The sequence below is a fragment of the Pipistrellus hanaki genome (assembly GCF_964339955.1).
Source record: "Pipistrellus hanaki genome assembly, chromosome: 10".
NCBI lineage: Eukaryota > Metazoa > Chordata > Mammalia > Chiroptera > Vespertilionidae > Pipistrellus > Pipistrellus hanaki.
This window is the reverse complement of record NC_140512.1, coordinates 26,202,505-26,221,430: the sequence shown is the minus strand read 5'-3', so window position 1 is coordinate 26,221,430 and position 18,926 is coordinate 26,202,505. Positions and strand designations below refer to the sequence as shown.

At 36.0% G+C, this 18,926-nt stretch overlaps 1 protein-coding gene across 1 annotated transcript in view; it reads right to left on the bottom strand.

Annotated features, from left to right (window-relative positions):
- ZNF804B (zinc finger protein 804B) overlaps positions 1-18,926 on the bottom strand; it is a gene marked incomplete at its 3' end in the record, with an annotated part of 348,362 nt that overhangs the window by 63,754 nt on the left and 265,682 nt on the right. Inside the window, exon 2 of the mRNA XM_084897308.1 lies at positions 15,855-15,998. Coding sequence (XP_084753434.1) covers positions 15,855-15,998 — 144 coding nt within the window. The remainder of the gene's footprint in view (positions 1-15,854; positions 15,999-18,926) is intronic.

Below are 18,926 nucleotides of genomic sequence, written 5' to 3'. Positions count from 1 at the left end.
ACTGATAACTGGCGATGAAAAATGGGTTGTTTACAACAATATCAAGCGGAAAAGATCGTGGAGCAGGCCAGGTGAACCAACTCAAACAACATCAAAAGCTGATATTCATCAAAAGAAGGTTTTGTTATCAGTTTGGTGGGATTACAAAGGAATTGTCTACTTTGAACTCTTACCACCCAACCGAACGATCAATTCTGATGTCTACATTGAACAACTAACGAAATTAAACAATGCAGTTGAAGAAAAGCGGCCCGAATTGACAAATCGAAAAGGTGTTGTATTCCATCATGACAATGCAAGGCCACACACATCTTTGGTCACTCGGCAAAAATTAATGGAGCTTGGTTGGGATGTTTTGCCACATCCACCATATAGTCCTGACCTTGCACCATCTGATTACTTTTTGTTTCGATCTTTACAAAACTCCTTGAATGGTAAAAATTTCAATAATGATGATGATGTCAAATCGTACCTGATTCAGTTTTTTGCTAATAAAAACCAGAAGTTTTTTGAACGTGGGATTATGATGCTGCCTGAAAGATGGCAAAAGGTCATTGATCAAAATGGGCAATACATTACAGAATAAAGTTATTTAGTTCCATGAAAAAATTGTCTTTGATTTTCTTTAAAAAATCCGCAATTACTTAGTTGCCGACCCAATATAATTCAAATATCACTACAGTTTAGGATCCTGAAAGCCTTGTAGTTTGCCAAGAAATGAATATAATAAAATGTAAATTTCAAATAACACTAAGTGATTAGTTACATATGCTTCAGATAAATTAGAAAGGTCCACTTTTAATTATCTTAAGAGAGAATCAATTATTTTCTCTGTATGTGTGGGTGAAACTTTGCATTAGTGAATTGCATATTTAAAAAAAATATATTTTATTGATTTTTACAGAGAGGAAGGTAGAGGGAAAGAGTTAGAAATATCAATGAGAAAGAAACATCAATAAGCTGCCTCCTGCACACCACCTATTGGGTATGTGCCCGCAACTAAGGTACATGCTCTTGACCGGAATTGAACCTGGGACCTTTCAGTCTGCAGACCGATGCTCTATCCAGGGAGCCAAAATGGTTAGGGCATGAGTTGCATATTTATCTTGCTCTGCTTTCTTTCAATCACCATAGAAAATCTTGTAATTCTCATAATATTTGGCTGAGTATATTAGAATTATGTGTATATTTGTCTTACTTACTCTCTCTTCTCATCTCCCTTTTGTAGGCATCTCCACAGTTTGCCTGATTTTACAAGTTTCAAAAATGAAATTAAATTGTTGGTTATCATATATTTATGAGCTTCCTGTAGCTTAGAGACACGCCTTACTCCAATTTTTTTCTTGAATCCCATTGAGCAGATCTTTGCAAACAGTAGGGACTAACTACATATCAGTTGAATTTATTTAAATTTGAAGGTTGATAAATAGTAACAATTTACTTATTGTGGCCATTGGTAAATGAATTAAATTATATATTATAACTTGATTTGTATTTGAGAAGCTACAAAACTTGGGAATCAGCTTTAAAAATAGATATGCAGTTCCAAATTAAACATTTTCAGAGAAAATGGTTTTGAAGGGTAGTTTAGATTTAAAAATATATTAAAATGTTTATTTTCTAATGAATATGCAGTACATATGAAACATGTTTTGTACAAAGACATGGTAAAAAGCATTAAAAGAAAACCATTTTATTTCAGTGCAGCCGATTGTCCAATTCTTCAAAAACACTATTTTGGACTAAATTAAGATAGCTATCAGTTTTGTTTTTTTTGTGCAGAAGAATAGATTACATGTTCATAGTTGTTTGTTTAAAAAGAAAACTGTCCTAAAGAATAGGTGACCATCACTGTTAGTATTTTAGCTAACTAAGGTTTGTTGTTATTGTTTTTGTTTGTTCGTTTGTTTGTTTTGTTTTTTATTATGTGTGTGGATCCAGAATGATTTTTGTAAAGGGTAGCTTTTACAGTGTTCAAATTTTATGCATATTAGCTTATTCAAAACTGAATCTCAAAAGTATTTCAGTCTCTGTAATGATGCATTGAACATATGGACTTCCATAAATTCAAAGGATCATTCAGACTTTCCATATAAATTTAGCCTACATTTATCACCATTACTTCGTGAAAAAATCTCTTTTTTGCTAATTTTCTTTAGCATTTGACTCTATGGAGAAGAGTTGGTTATAAGAAAATAACAGACAAGATACTATGTCTGTTAGTGCTCATGAAAGTTTTATAACTTAACAGCTTTTAAGATTCAGGCTTTTTCATATTTCTCAGCACAGTTCAATTAGGAATTTCTAGTAGAGTGACAAAGTGCTTGATTATCTTTTTAATTTTTAGATTTGTCTTCTGATAATATTCGATTAGCTGGAAAACTGACACTCCCAATAGAAAATAGAATGACAAGGATTCTATTATACATAGGTTTTTCTTTTTAAAGCTGTATTATAGAAGTAGTTATAGTTGAGACAAGTTTTGCATTGATCTATTTTATTGTAGCATTTAATTCTATAGAAATCTAAACTGGTAATTTTTTTCTTTCAGCACTTTAATACATCATTTCACTCTTCGTGCCCATACGGTTTCTGAAAGGAATCCAATGTAATTCTTACCCTTGCTTCTCTATATCTAAGTGCTTCCCCTCAACCCCTGGCTTCTTTCAAGGTTTTCTCTTTATCTTTGATTTTTTGGAATTTGAATATAATATGCTGAGGTGTGGGGTTTTTTTTAGTTTTTTTTTTAAGTATTTTGTTTTTGAGCTTCCTGAATCTATAATTTATTGTTAATAATTACTTTTGGGAAATTCTCAGTGTGTGTTTTTCTGTGTGTGTGTGTGTGTGTGTGTGTGTGTGCGTGTGTGTGTGTGTGTGTGTGTGTGTTTTATTCTTCTTCTAATTCTGGTAATACCTTACATGTATTTTACATCTTCTGTAATTTTCCAACAATTCTTTAAAATTATGTCCTTTTCACTTTTTTTTTTCCTTTCAGTTGGCAGTTTCTATCTACATGTTTTTAAGTTCACTCATTTTCCCCTTTGCCATGTCCAATCTATTGTATGCCTCAAAGGCATTTTTAATTTCTGCTGCAGTTTTTCTGATTTTTCACTTTTTAAAATTCTTTATTAGAGTTTCCATCTATCTGCTTACATTACCCATCTGTTCTTATTTACTGTCCTTTTTTTAATCTCCTCTATTGACTTTGGGCTTCCCTATAGACTTCTTAAATAAGGTTGGAAATATGCTGTTCTTTCTGCTGTGTTTTCTATTGTTTGGTGGGAGCTCCATTGGTGTGGTGGGAAGGTGCAGGTTGGAGGAGTGAGGTATTCTGTAGTCCTATGGTTAGATCTCAGTCTTTAGTGATCTGCTAGGCTATGGCTTTCAGAGTGCTTCATAGGACTGGTCTGCCCTTCCTCACCGCTGTTACTATTAGGAAAGCTAAACAGGGAGATGGGTATTTTCTGTCCTCAATACTGGTTAAAAATTTTTTTTTCCTGGAAAATGTTTTTCTTGAAGGCAGATCTTAATAATACCAGAATGCTTTGATACATTTTTAAATTACCACATTTCCTTGCCTTCTGACAGTAGCACAAGGGGATTTTCACTATAAGAATGAAATAGGGCTCCAACAGCACAAATCATAAAAGCATGGTGATCTGCCTCAAACTGCCCTCTCACCACCAACATTTTAAATCAAACTTGTCCACAATGAGCCTCCCACAATTCATCAATTATAGGTTAGCTTTTCCTACACAGCTACCGATTCCCTCAGAATTCCTGCACCTCAGCTTTGGTAAGTTGTGATTCTCTGTATCCACCTGTCAGTTCTTTTGTTTTTGTTTTTTCCATTTTGGGTGAAACAATCACCCTCTAACCTCAGTTCTGGATCTAAGAACTTCTGTTCATTTCAGCATGCTCATTTTCTGCAGATGGGAGGGACAGCCCCCAAATTCCATACATGATAGGTCAGAAATTGGAAGTGCTTACTTATTTTTAAGTCAAGAGAATACGCAGTACCTAGAACGAGTGATTTTTAAAATATATTTCATTGATTTTTTTTTTTTACAGAGAGGAAGAGAGAGGGATAGAGAGTTAGAAACATCGATGAGAGAGAAACATTAATCAGCTACCTCCTGCATACCCCCTTCTAGGGATATGCCTGTAACCAAGGTACATCCCCTTGACCAGAATTGAACCTGGCACCTTTCAGTTTGCAGGGCGACACTCTAATCACTGAGCCAAACTGGTTTCGGCTAGAATAAATGATTTTTAAACAAATAACTTAAGGAGTGAATTATTGAACAAATGCCATATATGACTTGCAGAATATGGAAATAGGAGAGAATGAATTAATTAAAACTTATTTACTTGTTAAGTTTTGCACCGTTTTCTAACCTCTGACCTTTACATTAACAAATCTGCAACATTTTGGCTATCTGACTATAATGGGTATAAAGTTATTACTTAAGTTAACACCAATTAATAAATATTGTTCTATAGAGGAGCTCATCTAGTGCCAGATATGCAGCAGATACTAATACTTACTTGATAAGATGAAGAATATTGCCATTTGTAAATCTTGAACAATTAATAATGGAAGCTGCTATTAAACATTGTAAGATTAATTTTATGCATAATTCATTCAGCATGGAGTTGTCATAATATGCTGAAATATTATCAAAAAGTTGGAATGTAAATTAGAAAAATCTAAAAAATAGGCTAGGAAAAGTAAACTAATGGATTTACAAAGGCTACAAGCATATACATGCTAAAGAACTAAGACTCTGCTGTGTACTTTTTCATGGTATCTGACATGTGACATACATCAAAGCGAACTTGTTAAATTGTGTTCAGAAAGTAAAAGGCTAATGAGATGATAAGGCTCCAGGGACCTATCACTAACAGCATTTTTTGGTCTCACTTCCTAGTCTAGGCCTAAGATGAAATTAAATGAGAAAGTTGTAATTGACTACAAATTTATACAATCATAATTTCAGAGATAAGGATAAGTTAGAGATCCTTCAGTTTAGCCTCCCATTTGATGAAAGAATCCCTCACAAAATATTCTTGAGAAATGGCCCTCTAGCTTCTCTTATAAAATATGCCTCCATCAGCTCTACTGCTCTACTGAGTACCGTATTTTTCGGACCATAAGACGCACTTTTCCCCCCCCAAAAGTGGGGGGAAAAAGTCCCTGCGTCTTATGGTCCAAATATAGCCTACACATATACTTTAAAAAAAAAGGTTTTTTTACTTGCCCGGCTCTGTGTGGTCTCTGTGTGCTTGCCGGGCTCTGTGTGCTTGCTGCAGTCACTGTCCATGCCCAGAGTGTCTGCCCCGCTCTGTAAACCCCGAGTGGTAGAGGAGTTCCCAAGTATGGTAGTCAGCCTCCATGCCCTCGCTGCAGCCATATCTCCATGTCAGCCCAGGTGCGGTGTACGGTAACTGCGTAATCCAAACCGTAATCATTGCCTGTACCCCTTGCTGGCCCGTACTCCGTGCCCGGAAGAATGCCGCGTCTATTCCCCCAATCATTCCTCTCCGCCCTCTGTTGCCGTGCTTGACTACTGGGTAGGCGTACTGTAGATCTCAGCAGAACCTTTACCATAAATCTTCAACTTTATTCTAATTTATTACTGAAGTCTCTCGTTATTGTGCTTTACAGTACATTTTGCCTTTTGCTGACTATATTTGTTAATAATGGTTCTAAATGGTTCTAAATGCTGCTGTTTACAGGGTTGATTACATGTGTTTATGACTGTGATGTTGGGTTTTAATGCACATAAAATATTTTAGGACACTATTTGTTTCAGAATCTTTTTTTCTTCATTTCCCTTCTCTAAAAACTGGTGCGTCTTATGGTCCGGTGCGTCTTATGGTCCGAAAAATACGGGTACTTACTATATGCTAGGCCCTGGGTTAGGGTTTCTTATGTGTGTGTGTGTTTTTTTTGTTGTTGTTGTTGTTTTTGTTTTGTTTTGTTTTGTTTTCACAACACTCTGAGGAAGGTAGCATTGATCCTATTTTACTGAGAAATAGAAGAGGTATTGGCCCACGGATAAAGAAAAAAAGGAAGGAAGGGGAAAAGGAAGGAAGAAAAGAAGGAAGGAAAAAAGAAGAGATGAAGGGAGGGAGGGAGGAAAGATATTCAAATAACAGATAAGGCAATGCAGACTCCTAAGGTGAAGATGAGCTGATATGATGATTATAGTTAATACTGCTATATGATATACAGGAATGTTGTTAAGAGTAAATTCTAAGAGTTCTCATCATAAGAAGAAATATTTTTACTGTATTTATATGAGATAATGGATAATATTATAGATGAACCTATTGTGGTAATCATTTCATAAGATATGTAAATCAAACAACCATGTTATATGCCTTAAACTTACACAGTGATATATGCCAATTATTTCTCAGTAAAACTGGGGAAAAGGTGATTAATCAACGATGGACATCTATATTGATATAGGACAGAGTGACATGCCAATTGTAGAAAATATTGTGGAAAATAACACAATAATCTATACTAATAAAAGGGTAATATGCAAATTGGTTGGGACACCTTCATGCAATGACCAAACAGCAGGCTGCATGGGGTGACCAGGCTGACGGGGCGGGGGGTGTGAGGGGGAAAAGGGCAGTGAGGGCAACCAGGCTGGCAGGAAGGGCACTTGGGGATGACCAGCCGGCAGAATGGGAGCAGTTAGAGGCAATCAGGCTGGCAGGTAGAGGCAGATAGGTGAGCAGTTAGGAGCCAGCAGTCCCGGATTGTGAGAGGGATGTCCAACTGCAGAGACTGGCCTAAACCAGTAGTCGAACATCCCCCGAGAGGTCCTGGATTGGAAAGGGTGAAAGCTGGGTTGAGGAGACCCCTCCCACTCCCCCCCCATGCACGAATTTCATGCACTGGGTCTCTAGTTAATAAATAATAATACAAAAATAAACACTATGTTTCTTGTACTCACAACTGTAAAACCATTTTTCCACATCTTGTATGTATGTGTATATATACCAGAAAGCTACATTTATAGAATGTAAAGCACTGCAGGAGATAAATTTTATTTCATTTTATCAATAATTATGGTTCATTTTAGAGACTCCTGTCTACAATTCTTCAATCTTAATCTTACAAATGAACTAGACTTGAAAGTGTTGTTTTCCCATTGAGAGGATTACTAACTTAAACATATGCTGAATATATTATTGGGCCAATTTAGACTATATATGGAGAAAATATAAACCAAATTGTAGGAGCAAAGCAAGAGGTAATAATGTTTAATTCATTTAGGTGTTTTGGGTGTCTTTTCCTCTTGGAGACAAGAGGACAATCATAGTTCTGTTTTGTTGTTTTATGCTGAGCAGGAAGAGATGGGGAGAATCTAAAACATATTTTAAGACTTGGAGCACAAATCCAGACTTGACAAGTGCAGTGCTCCTCCTGAGTAAAAATAAATCCCATTGTGAAGCAAACAAAGAGTAAAAGGATTAAGCTTCACATGTGGAGGATCTGCAAGTGGTTTTGTTTTATGTTATTGCAAATATTTTTATGGGTTAATTGTATGGGGACTCAGCTCATTTGTTTTTTTTCTAAATTGAGATGAGCCATAATATCTCTGGGGCAGAAGAGACTTCTGCTGCCTATAAGAATGTGTATTTTGCCCTAACCAGATTGGCTCAGTGGATAAAGCTTCAGCCTGCAAACTGAAAGATCACAGATTTGATTCTAGTCAAGGGCATGTACCTTGGTTGTGGGCACATACCCAGTAGGGGGTGTGCAAGAGGCAACTGATCAATGTTTCTCTATTTCATAGATGTTTCTGTCTATCCCTCTCACTTCCTCTCTGTAAAAAAAAAATCAGTAAAATATATTTTATTAAAAGAAAGAATGTGCATTTTTTGTTCCAATATTATACTTTTGCAGATAACAGTCTTTTTTTATTGTCTAAATTTTTACATATGTGTCCTTTCCCCCCAATTGACACCCCCCCCCCAATCATTCCCACCCTGGGCAAGCCCCTACTGCCCCAGTGTCTGTGCTCATTAGTTATGCTAATATACATGCATACAAGTCCTCTAACACCCTATTACCCCCTGCCATTTTCTCTGGATCTATTCTTGTTCAACAAATTGTATTGATCATTATATCCCACATATGAGTGAGATCATATGATATTTATATTTCTCCTACTGGTTTATTTTGCTTAGCATAATGCTCTTCAGTTTCATCCATGCTATTGCAAATAGTAAAAGTTCCTTCCTTTTTATAGTGGCATAGTATCCCATTCTATAGATGTACCACAGTTTTTTTAATCCACTCATCTGGTGATGGGCACTTAGGCTGTTTTCAAATCTTATCTATTGTAAATTGTACTGCTGTGAACATAGAGGTGCATATATCCTTTCTGATTGGTGTTTCTGGTTTCTTAGGATATATTTCTAGAAGTGGGATCACTATATCAAATGGGAGTTCCATTTTTAGTTTTTTTGAGGAAACTCCGCAGTGGCTGCACCAGTCTACATTCCCACCAGCAGTGCACAAGGGTTCCTTTTCTCCACATCCTCACTAGCACTTGTCATTTGTTGATTTGTTGGTTATAGCCATTATGACAGGTATGAGATGGTACCTCATTGTTGTTTGATTTGCATTTCTAGGATGATTAGTGACTTTGACATGTATTCCTATGTCTCTGGGCCTTATGTATGTCCTCTTTGAAGAGTGTCTATTTAGGTCCTTTGCCCATTATTTATTTATTTATTTATTTTTTAAAATATATTTTATTGAATTTTCACAGAGAGGAAGAGAGAGGGTTAGAGAGTTAGAAACATCGATGAGAGTGAATCATCGATCAGCTGCCTCTTGCACACCCCCTACTGGGGATGTGCCTGCAACCAAGGTACATGCCTTTGCCCGGAATCGAACCCAGGACCTTTCAGTCCGTAGGCCGAGGCTCTATCCACTGAGCCAAACCGGTTCCGGCCCATTTTTTTTTTTAATCTTTCTTTTATTAAGTTGTATGAGTTCTCTGTAACTTTTGGAGATTAAGCCCTCATTGGAGATACTTTGGCAAATATATTCTCCCAGGCAGTGGGCTTTCTTATTGTTTTGTTGATTTTTTTCTCTGTGCAGAAGCTTTTTATTTTGATGTAGTCCCTTGTGTTTATTTTCTCCTTAGTCTCTGCTGCCTTTGGAGCTGTATTTGTAAATATATTGCTATGACTTATGTTTCCTCTTTTGTGCAGCTAACAGTCTTGAGAAAGGAACTATGACTTGTAGGTCATCTCACAAGGAATTACTTGCTACTGCCATGTCAGGCATATTAATCATTGCAGTGTTGTCTCTATCCAAGTTATTAACATTTGAATACCTATTCAAATTGCTTTAGTATTAATGCTCAGCAGTTACCAGGAATTATATGAAGTTCAAGGTGAAAGCTAAAACAATTGAGTTATTTCCAAAAACCTAAGTTACACATGGAATTGGGTTATCAAAGCTAAAAAATCTATGTCCCCCTTAAGAATATATTTTTAAAAATCAGCTGGTTGCTGATAAGCTATCTTTCTCTACAAACAATACATAAGAAAAATATCTTAAATTTTTATCAAATTATTTAAAAATATTAAATGTCTAATGGAATTAATTAGAGGTACAATCTCAGACTGTTTTACTTCATTCCTTAAAATTAAGTATCATATTACCTCATTCAATTAACAAAATGAACTGAAGAACAAAATAGATCCAGAGACATAGCAGCATGGAACCTCAGAGGGAAGGCAGAGGAAGGTGGGTGGGAGGTAAGAGATGAACCAAAAAACTCGAATGCATATATGCATAACCCATTATAACTCATGGACATAAACAATAGGGTGGTAAAGGCCTGGGTTATAGGGGTTGGATGTTGTGGAGACTGGCTAGAAGAGGTCAATGGAAAGGAGAAGGGACACATTAATACTTTCAACAATAAAGTTTTTTAAAATAAATAAATTAAATTAAACACTTTGCATATTAGCCTTTTATATAATAGATATTATTACATGATACTGACATTTAGAGATACAACTTATAAAGGATTTAGAAATAACTTATTAAACTGAAGGATCCTGAGTAATTATAAATTTGGGCAGGAAAGGTAGAAAGAAAAATTCAGAATGCATTGTTTCTTGTTCTAAGCTGTTCTATTAATGAGTAACAGAATTAACTACATGTGATTTTGGATTCACTTCTAAATATATCAGAAAGACTATACTGTTGGAAGTTCCACAGAAGAGGTCAGATATTTTGTCTGAATCCACATGGAAAATAAAGTTAAGAAAACTGTTTACATTATTCAGGCCAAAAATACTTAGCCAATCTCTGCTATCATCATTATAATAATCATCACAATCAAGAAGAGCCCTTACTGAAGCAAGAACCAGATAGATATATTTAGCTTTGGAATTTGAAAAACAAAAGACTTTTGCATGGTTGAATTTAGTGCATAGTTTCTCCTTCTGTACAGAAAATTTCCCTTTTAAATGAAACTGATTTCATTTAAAAGGGAAATTGTACATTCAGCTCCACTTAAAATTCAGGTAATTTTCAAAATATTTAGTGCCAAAATAAATCTTTTTACAGAAATATTTCAATACTATTCAAGGAAACAGTATTACCAAGTCTATAATAAATTTAATTATTTCAATATCTTCCAAAGCATGCACAAAATTTAGCAGCATATTCATAAGTTTTGATCAAAGGGAATTTGGAAAATACTGCTAAATCAGCTTACCGTGAGATCTCAGATCTTTTAATATCCAGAGATGTTACCAACTTATGCATTAAATATACAGAAGCACATGTTGAAATACAGCCTCAGGATAGGGAGGGTATCACATGCATAGGGAGAATTATAAGCCAAGATGAGCAGGTGGGAAAGCATAAGGCATTTTTTTTGAAATTATGGAGTTGAATGAGATAAATCTGGACATGGAAGGAAGAATCAGACACTGTTCTGACTCCTTAAAAACTCAGTCACTACCCACTGAAGATTTCCAAGTAGGGGAGTGACAATATAAATGTGGTCATTTGGGATGATTACTCTGGCCACAGATAAAAAGTTTGGTTTGGAGCAGAAGAAATACTTGAAGCAGGAAATCCAGTCAGAAGGCCCATGCAAATGTTCAAGAATGAGTTTAAATATGTGATAAAAAGAGAATACAAAATAAAGAATGAAAGCAAGACCTGTTGCAAAAGAAGAATGAGGGGAATGAGATGCAGTGTCAAAGTTATCTTAAAGAGCTCACCAAGAAAGTGATGGTGACTTTAGTGGCCACAGTGAATCTTTTGCAGTTTCTGTCTAAATGCATCATGCTTTCTAACTGCCCCCAAAGCTTGGTTATTGGTTTTCTTGATGACATGGTTAACTTCTATTCATTCTTTAGGAAGTCCAGTTCACTTGTCATCTCTTCTTTTTAAAATCTCTTTTGCATGCTCTCTTAGTATCCTAGGTATACGATATCTAGTACAGGCAAATCAACATATTTTAAAGATATATTAACATGTGTATCTCTCCTCAGATTACAGGCTCCCTGAATTTATGGAGCAAATGTGTCCATGTTACAGGCATCCAAATTGGAAAGGGAGAAGTAAAACTGTCATTGTTGGCAGAAGACATGATACTGTATAAAGAGTACCCTAGAGACTCCACAACACACACACACACACACACACACACACACACACACACACACACATCACTGTGGGGATTTACAGAAATAAGTGATTAAGGAAAAGTTCATGGGATAGCAATATTGTTTATTTTGTTTTAATTTTTGTTGAATGTATTGGGGTCACATTGATTAATAGAATTGTCTATGTGTTAAGTATATCTATACTAATAAAAGGGTAATATGCTAATTAGACTGGGCAACCTTCTGGATGTTCTTCAGAACAGGCCATGGTGGCAAGGCTGAGGCTGAGGGCTGAGGCAGAGGCAGTTAGGGCCGATCAGACCAGAAGGGGAGGGCAATTGGGGGTGAACAGGCCAGTGTGGGGGAGAAGTTGGGGTGAGCACGCCAGTATAGGGGACAGTTGGGGACAAGCAGGTTGGCAGGCAGAGTGGTTAGGGGCAATAAGGCAGGCAGGCAGACAGGTGAGCAGTTAGGAGCCAGTGGTCCTGGATTGTGAGAGGGATGTCTGACAGGGATTGGGCCTAAACCAGCAGTTGAACATTCCCCAAGGGGGTCCCATATTAGAGAGGGAGCAGGCTGAGCTGAGGGGCATCTCCCCTCCGCACCCCCCCCCTCATTCACAAATTTCATGCATGGGGCCACTAGTAATTCTATAACACATCATCTGAATTTTGTATTATGTGTTCACCTACCAAAATAAAGTCTCCTTCTGCCACCATTTACCTTCTTCTTCCTCACCCCACCACTTTGACCTTTTGGTGTTGAACTCCTGGGGTTCTGGATGGCCAGGAGCTTTTCCATCATAAAATAACTTCAAAGGCAGTCACTTACTGGTGAGGTCATTTCTGACTTTGGGAAAAGGAATCAATGGAACCAATCCAGATAAAGGATTCTCATTGTTGCATAACCAAAGACTGACAGCTGGTGTTCAGTCTTTTCCCTTTAAGGCTCATGGGTTAGCAGCTTTATAGATAAGGGCAATACTGATCACAAACCTGGCTGCATTTACACAAACTGTAAAGTTAGTTCATTCCCTCCTGCTTAATCCTGGTACTTACTTCTTTCCCTTACTGATAAATGTTCTATGTGGTGTGTTTTTGTTGTTGTTTGTTTGTTTTACAGAATAGGGAACTTCCATCTGCATTAAACACCTGGTCAGGAAAATATCCTTTTCATCAATGATTTTCTTAATTTCATCTTCCTTTTGGTTGGCAGAAGCTGATTTTCTTGTTATCTTGACGTTTTTAAAGCTAAGACTCTTTCTAAAATTATCAAACCATTGTTTGCCGGCATAAAGTTCTCCAGATTTAGAAACTTTAATCTTCCTTTAGCTTTAAGTTGTCATATAATGACTTTGTTTTTTTTTCCTAATCATATTTGAGTCTATATGTATGCTTTGCTTATAGCAACCCTGCACCCACAGGAAAACTGAATTTTTATATGAGATAAAAAGGTACTTTGCAAAAAGTGCAAGGTCACACCTGCTGGCATAGTCACTGTGAGGGCTTCAGAAATTTTTCCTTTTTATAGTGGTCCTTATGCTGGGCTCATTTATCTTGAAATGGTGGACAACGGCAGCTGCAGACCTCAACCTATGTCACATACCGAGCAATTAAAAAATGTATTGCAATATCAAGACTTTTTTCTCTGCTTCTTGGGAGTATTTTCAGAACCATTAGGGGCACTTTGCATGGGTCCTCTGGTGTTGCTCAAGGTTTACGGCATTGCACTAAACATGATGAAAAATACGGGAGAACCGTGAGAGACCCCTTTTTACCATGTACACCATTTACCGGGGAGAACTACTCATGCAGAGATGACTAACGTCATAAGGCGATTTAAGCACATACTGGAGACACATGTGTCTACCACAATAGCATCAGGAGACTACAAAATGATTATAGCAGTACACCATATGTACGATAGTTATATTTTTTGCAGTTATGATTTAATACTGCATCTTTTCCTTTGTTTACATTCTCTTAACTGAATGACTCCATGTATGGTCTATGTTTTGGGCATACATTTTGATAACTTTTAACTTTTTTTTTCAATTTTACTTTTAACTTTTTATAAAATATTTATACCTATTTTATGATAGCAGTGATAAAATAGGTATCTACATAACTTTTATAGATTCATTACATATATTTCTCTTAATTTTTCTAATATTTCTAGGCTACATGGATCATTTGTAAGTTATTTTTTCAAATTGTTGCAAATCTCCAAAAAATTCTCTAGTGTATTTGTTTTGTTATGCCTGCATATAATTGGAACTGCTCAGTTCAAAGCAATGTTGTTCAAGGGTCAACTGTTCATTAAAAGAAACTTAAAGACATGTCAATCCAAAGTATAGATACTTTTAGATCCTGATTTCAACTGACCCAAATTTATATGTCATTTATGAGATAACCAAGAAAACAAGACCCTAACTGATATAAAAGGGTTACTGTTAATTTTTATATATGAGAATGACTATGTTGTTTAAGTATCATTATATATCTTGAAGTACTTTTAGCTGAAAAGATATGATGCCTAGAATTTTCTTCAAAATAGTGCCTGTTGGTTGAAGGGGAGGGAGGATGAATGGTGGTGGTAAAATGAAAGGAAATTTATTATTATTGGAATTGGATGGTAGTTTGTTTTTCTATGTTTGAAAATTTCCATTTTATATTATTTTAAAATGCAAATTCCTGGGTCCTATCTCAGAGCTATTGAATTAGAGTATCTGAGAATCTAGAAATCTGGATTATTAATAAGTTCAAAGTGATTTTTATGCACACTAAGATTTGGAAATCACAATTCTAAAATAATGTATACCATTGTTCTGCTCTTTTTCCTGAAATTTAGTCAATTGCATACATATGTCATATCTTTAAAGACAGAAACTATCTTCCATCTCCCAAGACAGACATTTGATATGCACTTAGTAAGTATTAGTGATCTCATTCAAGTTATTTATTATTGTTCACTGTGAATAAATATTTTAGGTCTAGGTTATACAAAACTTACATATTCCAATATCTGGTCCATTTGATATCAGGAGAGTTCATCTTCTCACAGCTGTTAGCAATAATCCTTTGGCCATGTGGAATTTCTTTCTTAATGGTCCTAACACTTCCGTTTCCTAAATGCCAATATTCCCATAACTCATGCAGCAAAGATAAAATCTAACAGGATGGAGCCAAAACCGGTTTGGCTCAGTGGATAGAGTGGCTGTCTGTGGACGGAAGGGTCCCAAGTTCAATTCCAGTCAAGGACATGTACATTGGTTGCGGACACATCCCCAGTAGAGGGTGTGCAGGAGGCAGCTGGTTGATGTTTCTCTCTCATCGATTTTTCTAGCTCTCTATACCTCTCCCTTCTTCTCTGTAAAAAATCAATAAAATATATTTTAAAATAAATAAAAATAAATAAAATCTAACAGGATTGAGACATTAGCTTCCTCTTTCACAGACAGGTTAAAATAGGGAATATAAGCAGCCCTGAATAGGATCTACAGTATTGCACACAAAAAAAGCATGCACAGACACACACACACACACACACACACACACACACACACACACACACATACACACACACTATAAAAATGAAAATGTTTCCATCTGCCATTGTCATTCAGCTTTACCGGAGTTTTTGTTTCTTTGCAATGGTTCATTTATAAAACAACCTTTTTGTCTCTCCTATTATAGTATTCTTGGGAAAATACAAAAACCTTTTTGTCTCTCCTATTATAGTAACCTTTTTTTTTCCAGAGTTGCCCCCACCCCCCATCCCCGCCTCAAAGACCTACTATTCCATATACTACACCTTGGAACTCCTGGAAGAGTATAATAGATTCTGTCCTATTCTGCCTAATGTTGAAGTTCTCTCACTAGCTAGGTGCTTTTGAATATGACACTATTATATTGGGTTCTAGTTGCCTCCTACACAGAATTATAAAATAAATGTCAGCCTACTTTAGAACATCTCTAAGTTCACCTGTGGTTTTATGCTACTTCTGGGAAAACATATTTCACTAATATTCAAACAGAAAACACAATCTTTCAGAAAAAAGAAAGATATAAAATGGTTTCACCTCAGCTTCTTAGCCAATAATAAATAAGGTCAAATGGGTACATTCTGTTCTGAAGGAATAAATCCAGGAATATGAAGGATTTCTTCTCACTTTCGCTTACCTGCTTATGAGCATGATCATAAGAATTAATATGATTATCAAATTCCTGGTGTTTGTGATACTGCTTGTCACATAATTCACAGTAAAAGTTTGCCTTTACATCCTCCAGGGCCTTTGCTGTGGACTTCTCCTTTTCTGGAAAATCCTAAAAAAAAAAAAAAGCAAACGTGTTGGTTATATTTCTCTCTAATAACATAACTAGACATCATATTATTCAAGATGGTATTTTGTTTTACTGTGACTGACATACTATAGTTAGGCTCATTATCTTTTGGAGACTCATGACAATGGTGAAGTAACTTTCAGTTCAGCCTTATCCCTAAGTTATCAATAAACATATAATGAACTATCCCAAAGGAGCCCTCAGCTGCATCCTGGTCATTACTCATCCCCTTCTTGCCACCTGTTTACAGCTCGTGCTTCTGCTGACTCACCCACCTGGAATAATCAGCGCAGTTTCTTCCACCTGCTCAATGACCCCTCTCAAACACTACAAGGCCTCTCTACTACAGTATTTTATTGGGACATTAATTACATTGTGTTATAGCATTCCCTTATGTGTCATGTATTTTAGCCTCACTGTTGGGACTTGCTGTTCTCACTGTACATACTGCTTTTCCTACCTTGTTAAAGTAATGAGCCTGTGTTCCTTCCACAATACCTTTGCCTGCCCCTTCCTCTCCCCCCCCACCCCCAGGGGAGCCTCTCCATGACTTTTCCAGGAGACAATCTCCATTATGGAGCTTATTACCAAACACATGTCTGATCATTCCCACTCATGTCCTCCACAGACATTTATTTTTTGCATATTATCCCTTACGTTTTTGTGTGGCACACTTTTTTATCTTTAGCCCTTGGTGACCTCCATTCACACTATGCCTACAGCCTTATTTGTCCATAATCTCTAACTCCAGCCTAAGCTTCTTCCACAAGCCTTAGTTCCTGACAGATACCTCTAATGGGTTTGTCACATTTTTAAGACTCTCACCCTTACAATTTAGACTGTGCTTTGTTGCAAACAGAGCTTTGACCACATCATTCCCCTGCTTAAAATCCTTTTGAATTTCTCAGTGCCTATAAAATGATAGTGATGATTATTTATTGAGCATAAACTTTGCACAAGATATTAGGCTAAGTATGTAAATTATCACATTTATTCCTCACAAAAAAACCTATAAAATAAGTTTTCTTTAAATATACAGTTTATAGATGCATCAGCCAACACTTACAGAGATTGCACATTGGTGATCACTGACTAAGTGGAGAGGAAAATTTGAATTAAAATAATTGATCCCTATTTCCCATGATATAAACAGCTGAGCTTTACCACTTTCTTTTAAGGCCAGTCCTTTTAATACACCACACAAGCTCCTTCCTTTATCACTTTTTTTCCTTATTAAGAGAACAAGAGTGCACAGGTGGAGTACAAATGCCACTGGCAAAGCATATAGTTAACAATCTAGTGTATCCATCTAAATCAGATGAGCATAAAGCCAACAGCACTGAGGATAAGAAATGGGGGAACTGAGGCCTGTGGGTAGAAATACCAGGCAGAGGAGAATATATGCCAAGAGTTGGTTAGGGTCAGAGGAATCAAATTAGAAAATAAATAAGTGATTCCTTAAAAATCTTTGGCAAAACCTGAAAACTGAAATGAGAGCTAGAGCTGAATAAAAGTATAATAACCCAAAAGACCCATTATACTACTCAATATGAGGTAGGCATGAAATCAGACTGTCTATGCAGATGGAACTAAATTGAGTCAGCTCTATGTAACAGAAGGCTGGAGGGTAAGGTCTCAATCTAATAGAAGAGGTATCATATAGTCTATAGCTATCATTTAGCAGAAAGGGAAAATGATCTTAGTAATAACATGACATATAAAATCAGATCATTGGTAAAGCAGGGCACCCTTTCCATTGTATTATATTGCCTCATCCTCCCAACCATTCATCCATCCACCTAATCATACATTCATCCATTTAACCAGTAAGCATTCAAGGATCTCTTGTTGAGCAATTGCTGGATGTCAATTTCTTTCTGGATCTTGACCTCAAAATTTAAAGTCTAGCATTGGATAATTACATGTAAAGAGGTAAACACTGTAAATTGTGATAGAGTGATAGCTATGTTACTATAGAGTTTACCTAGTTCATACTAATTAAGACTACTTTTTTTAATATTCCACAAAAAACTCACAGCTAAACAAACAAGCAAACAAAAAAATTTACAGAGGCAAACAACAGATCATTGGTTATGATAAGGGAAGCAGAGTTGACGGGACAAAATGAGTAAAGAGGGTCAATTGTGTGGTGATAGATGGAAACAGAGTCTAGGTGGTGAACTTGATGTGATATATACATATGTCAAATTATAATGTTTCACACCTGAAACTTATTTAATGTTACAAGCCAGTGTTAGCACAACAAAAGTAAATAAAACAAAATAAAATTTAAAATTATTGGAAGAAAAATTAATGTTTTTTTCCCCCTCTCTGTTTCTTTTATTCATAGCATCAGATAGAGTTAAGCACTGATAATTTCTTGCCTTTTTGCTGGTTATTCAAATTTTTCTTCTCATATTTTGCCTATGAAGAGGAGGAATCTTACTTAACAGAAAAAAATAGCACTTATAAAACTTCTTATTAACCATCCTCAATGATTCATTAAAAGGTTGAAAATGAATTATAAATTGAACATGACTGTTATTTTAATGAGTCATTTAAAAACATTAGGTATTGCCAGTGGGCCTTTTATGTTGCGCTTCAGTAAGAATTCTGTAGTCATTAATTACTTTTCATAATTAATATTTTGAGTGCAAGTAGAGAAAATGTATTTTTTTCACACTAAGAATTTTACATTCATGCACACAATAGGTGCATCCGTAAAGTGTCAAGCATTTTGACTAGATTAACATGTTTATTTAGAAATAGATGTTTACTATCAAATTATTTGTATTATTATTATGATACTTACACGCTTATATCCACTGAGCTCTCATTATAATCCAGAAATCAGCCAAGCATTTCATACATCTTAACTCCCTTAATCCTCCCACTAACCTTATGATGCAT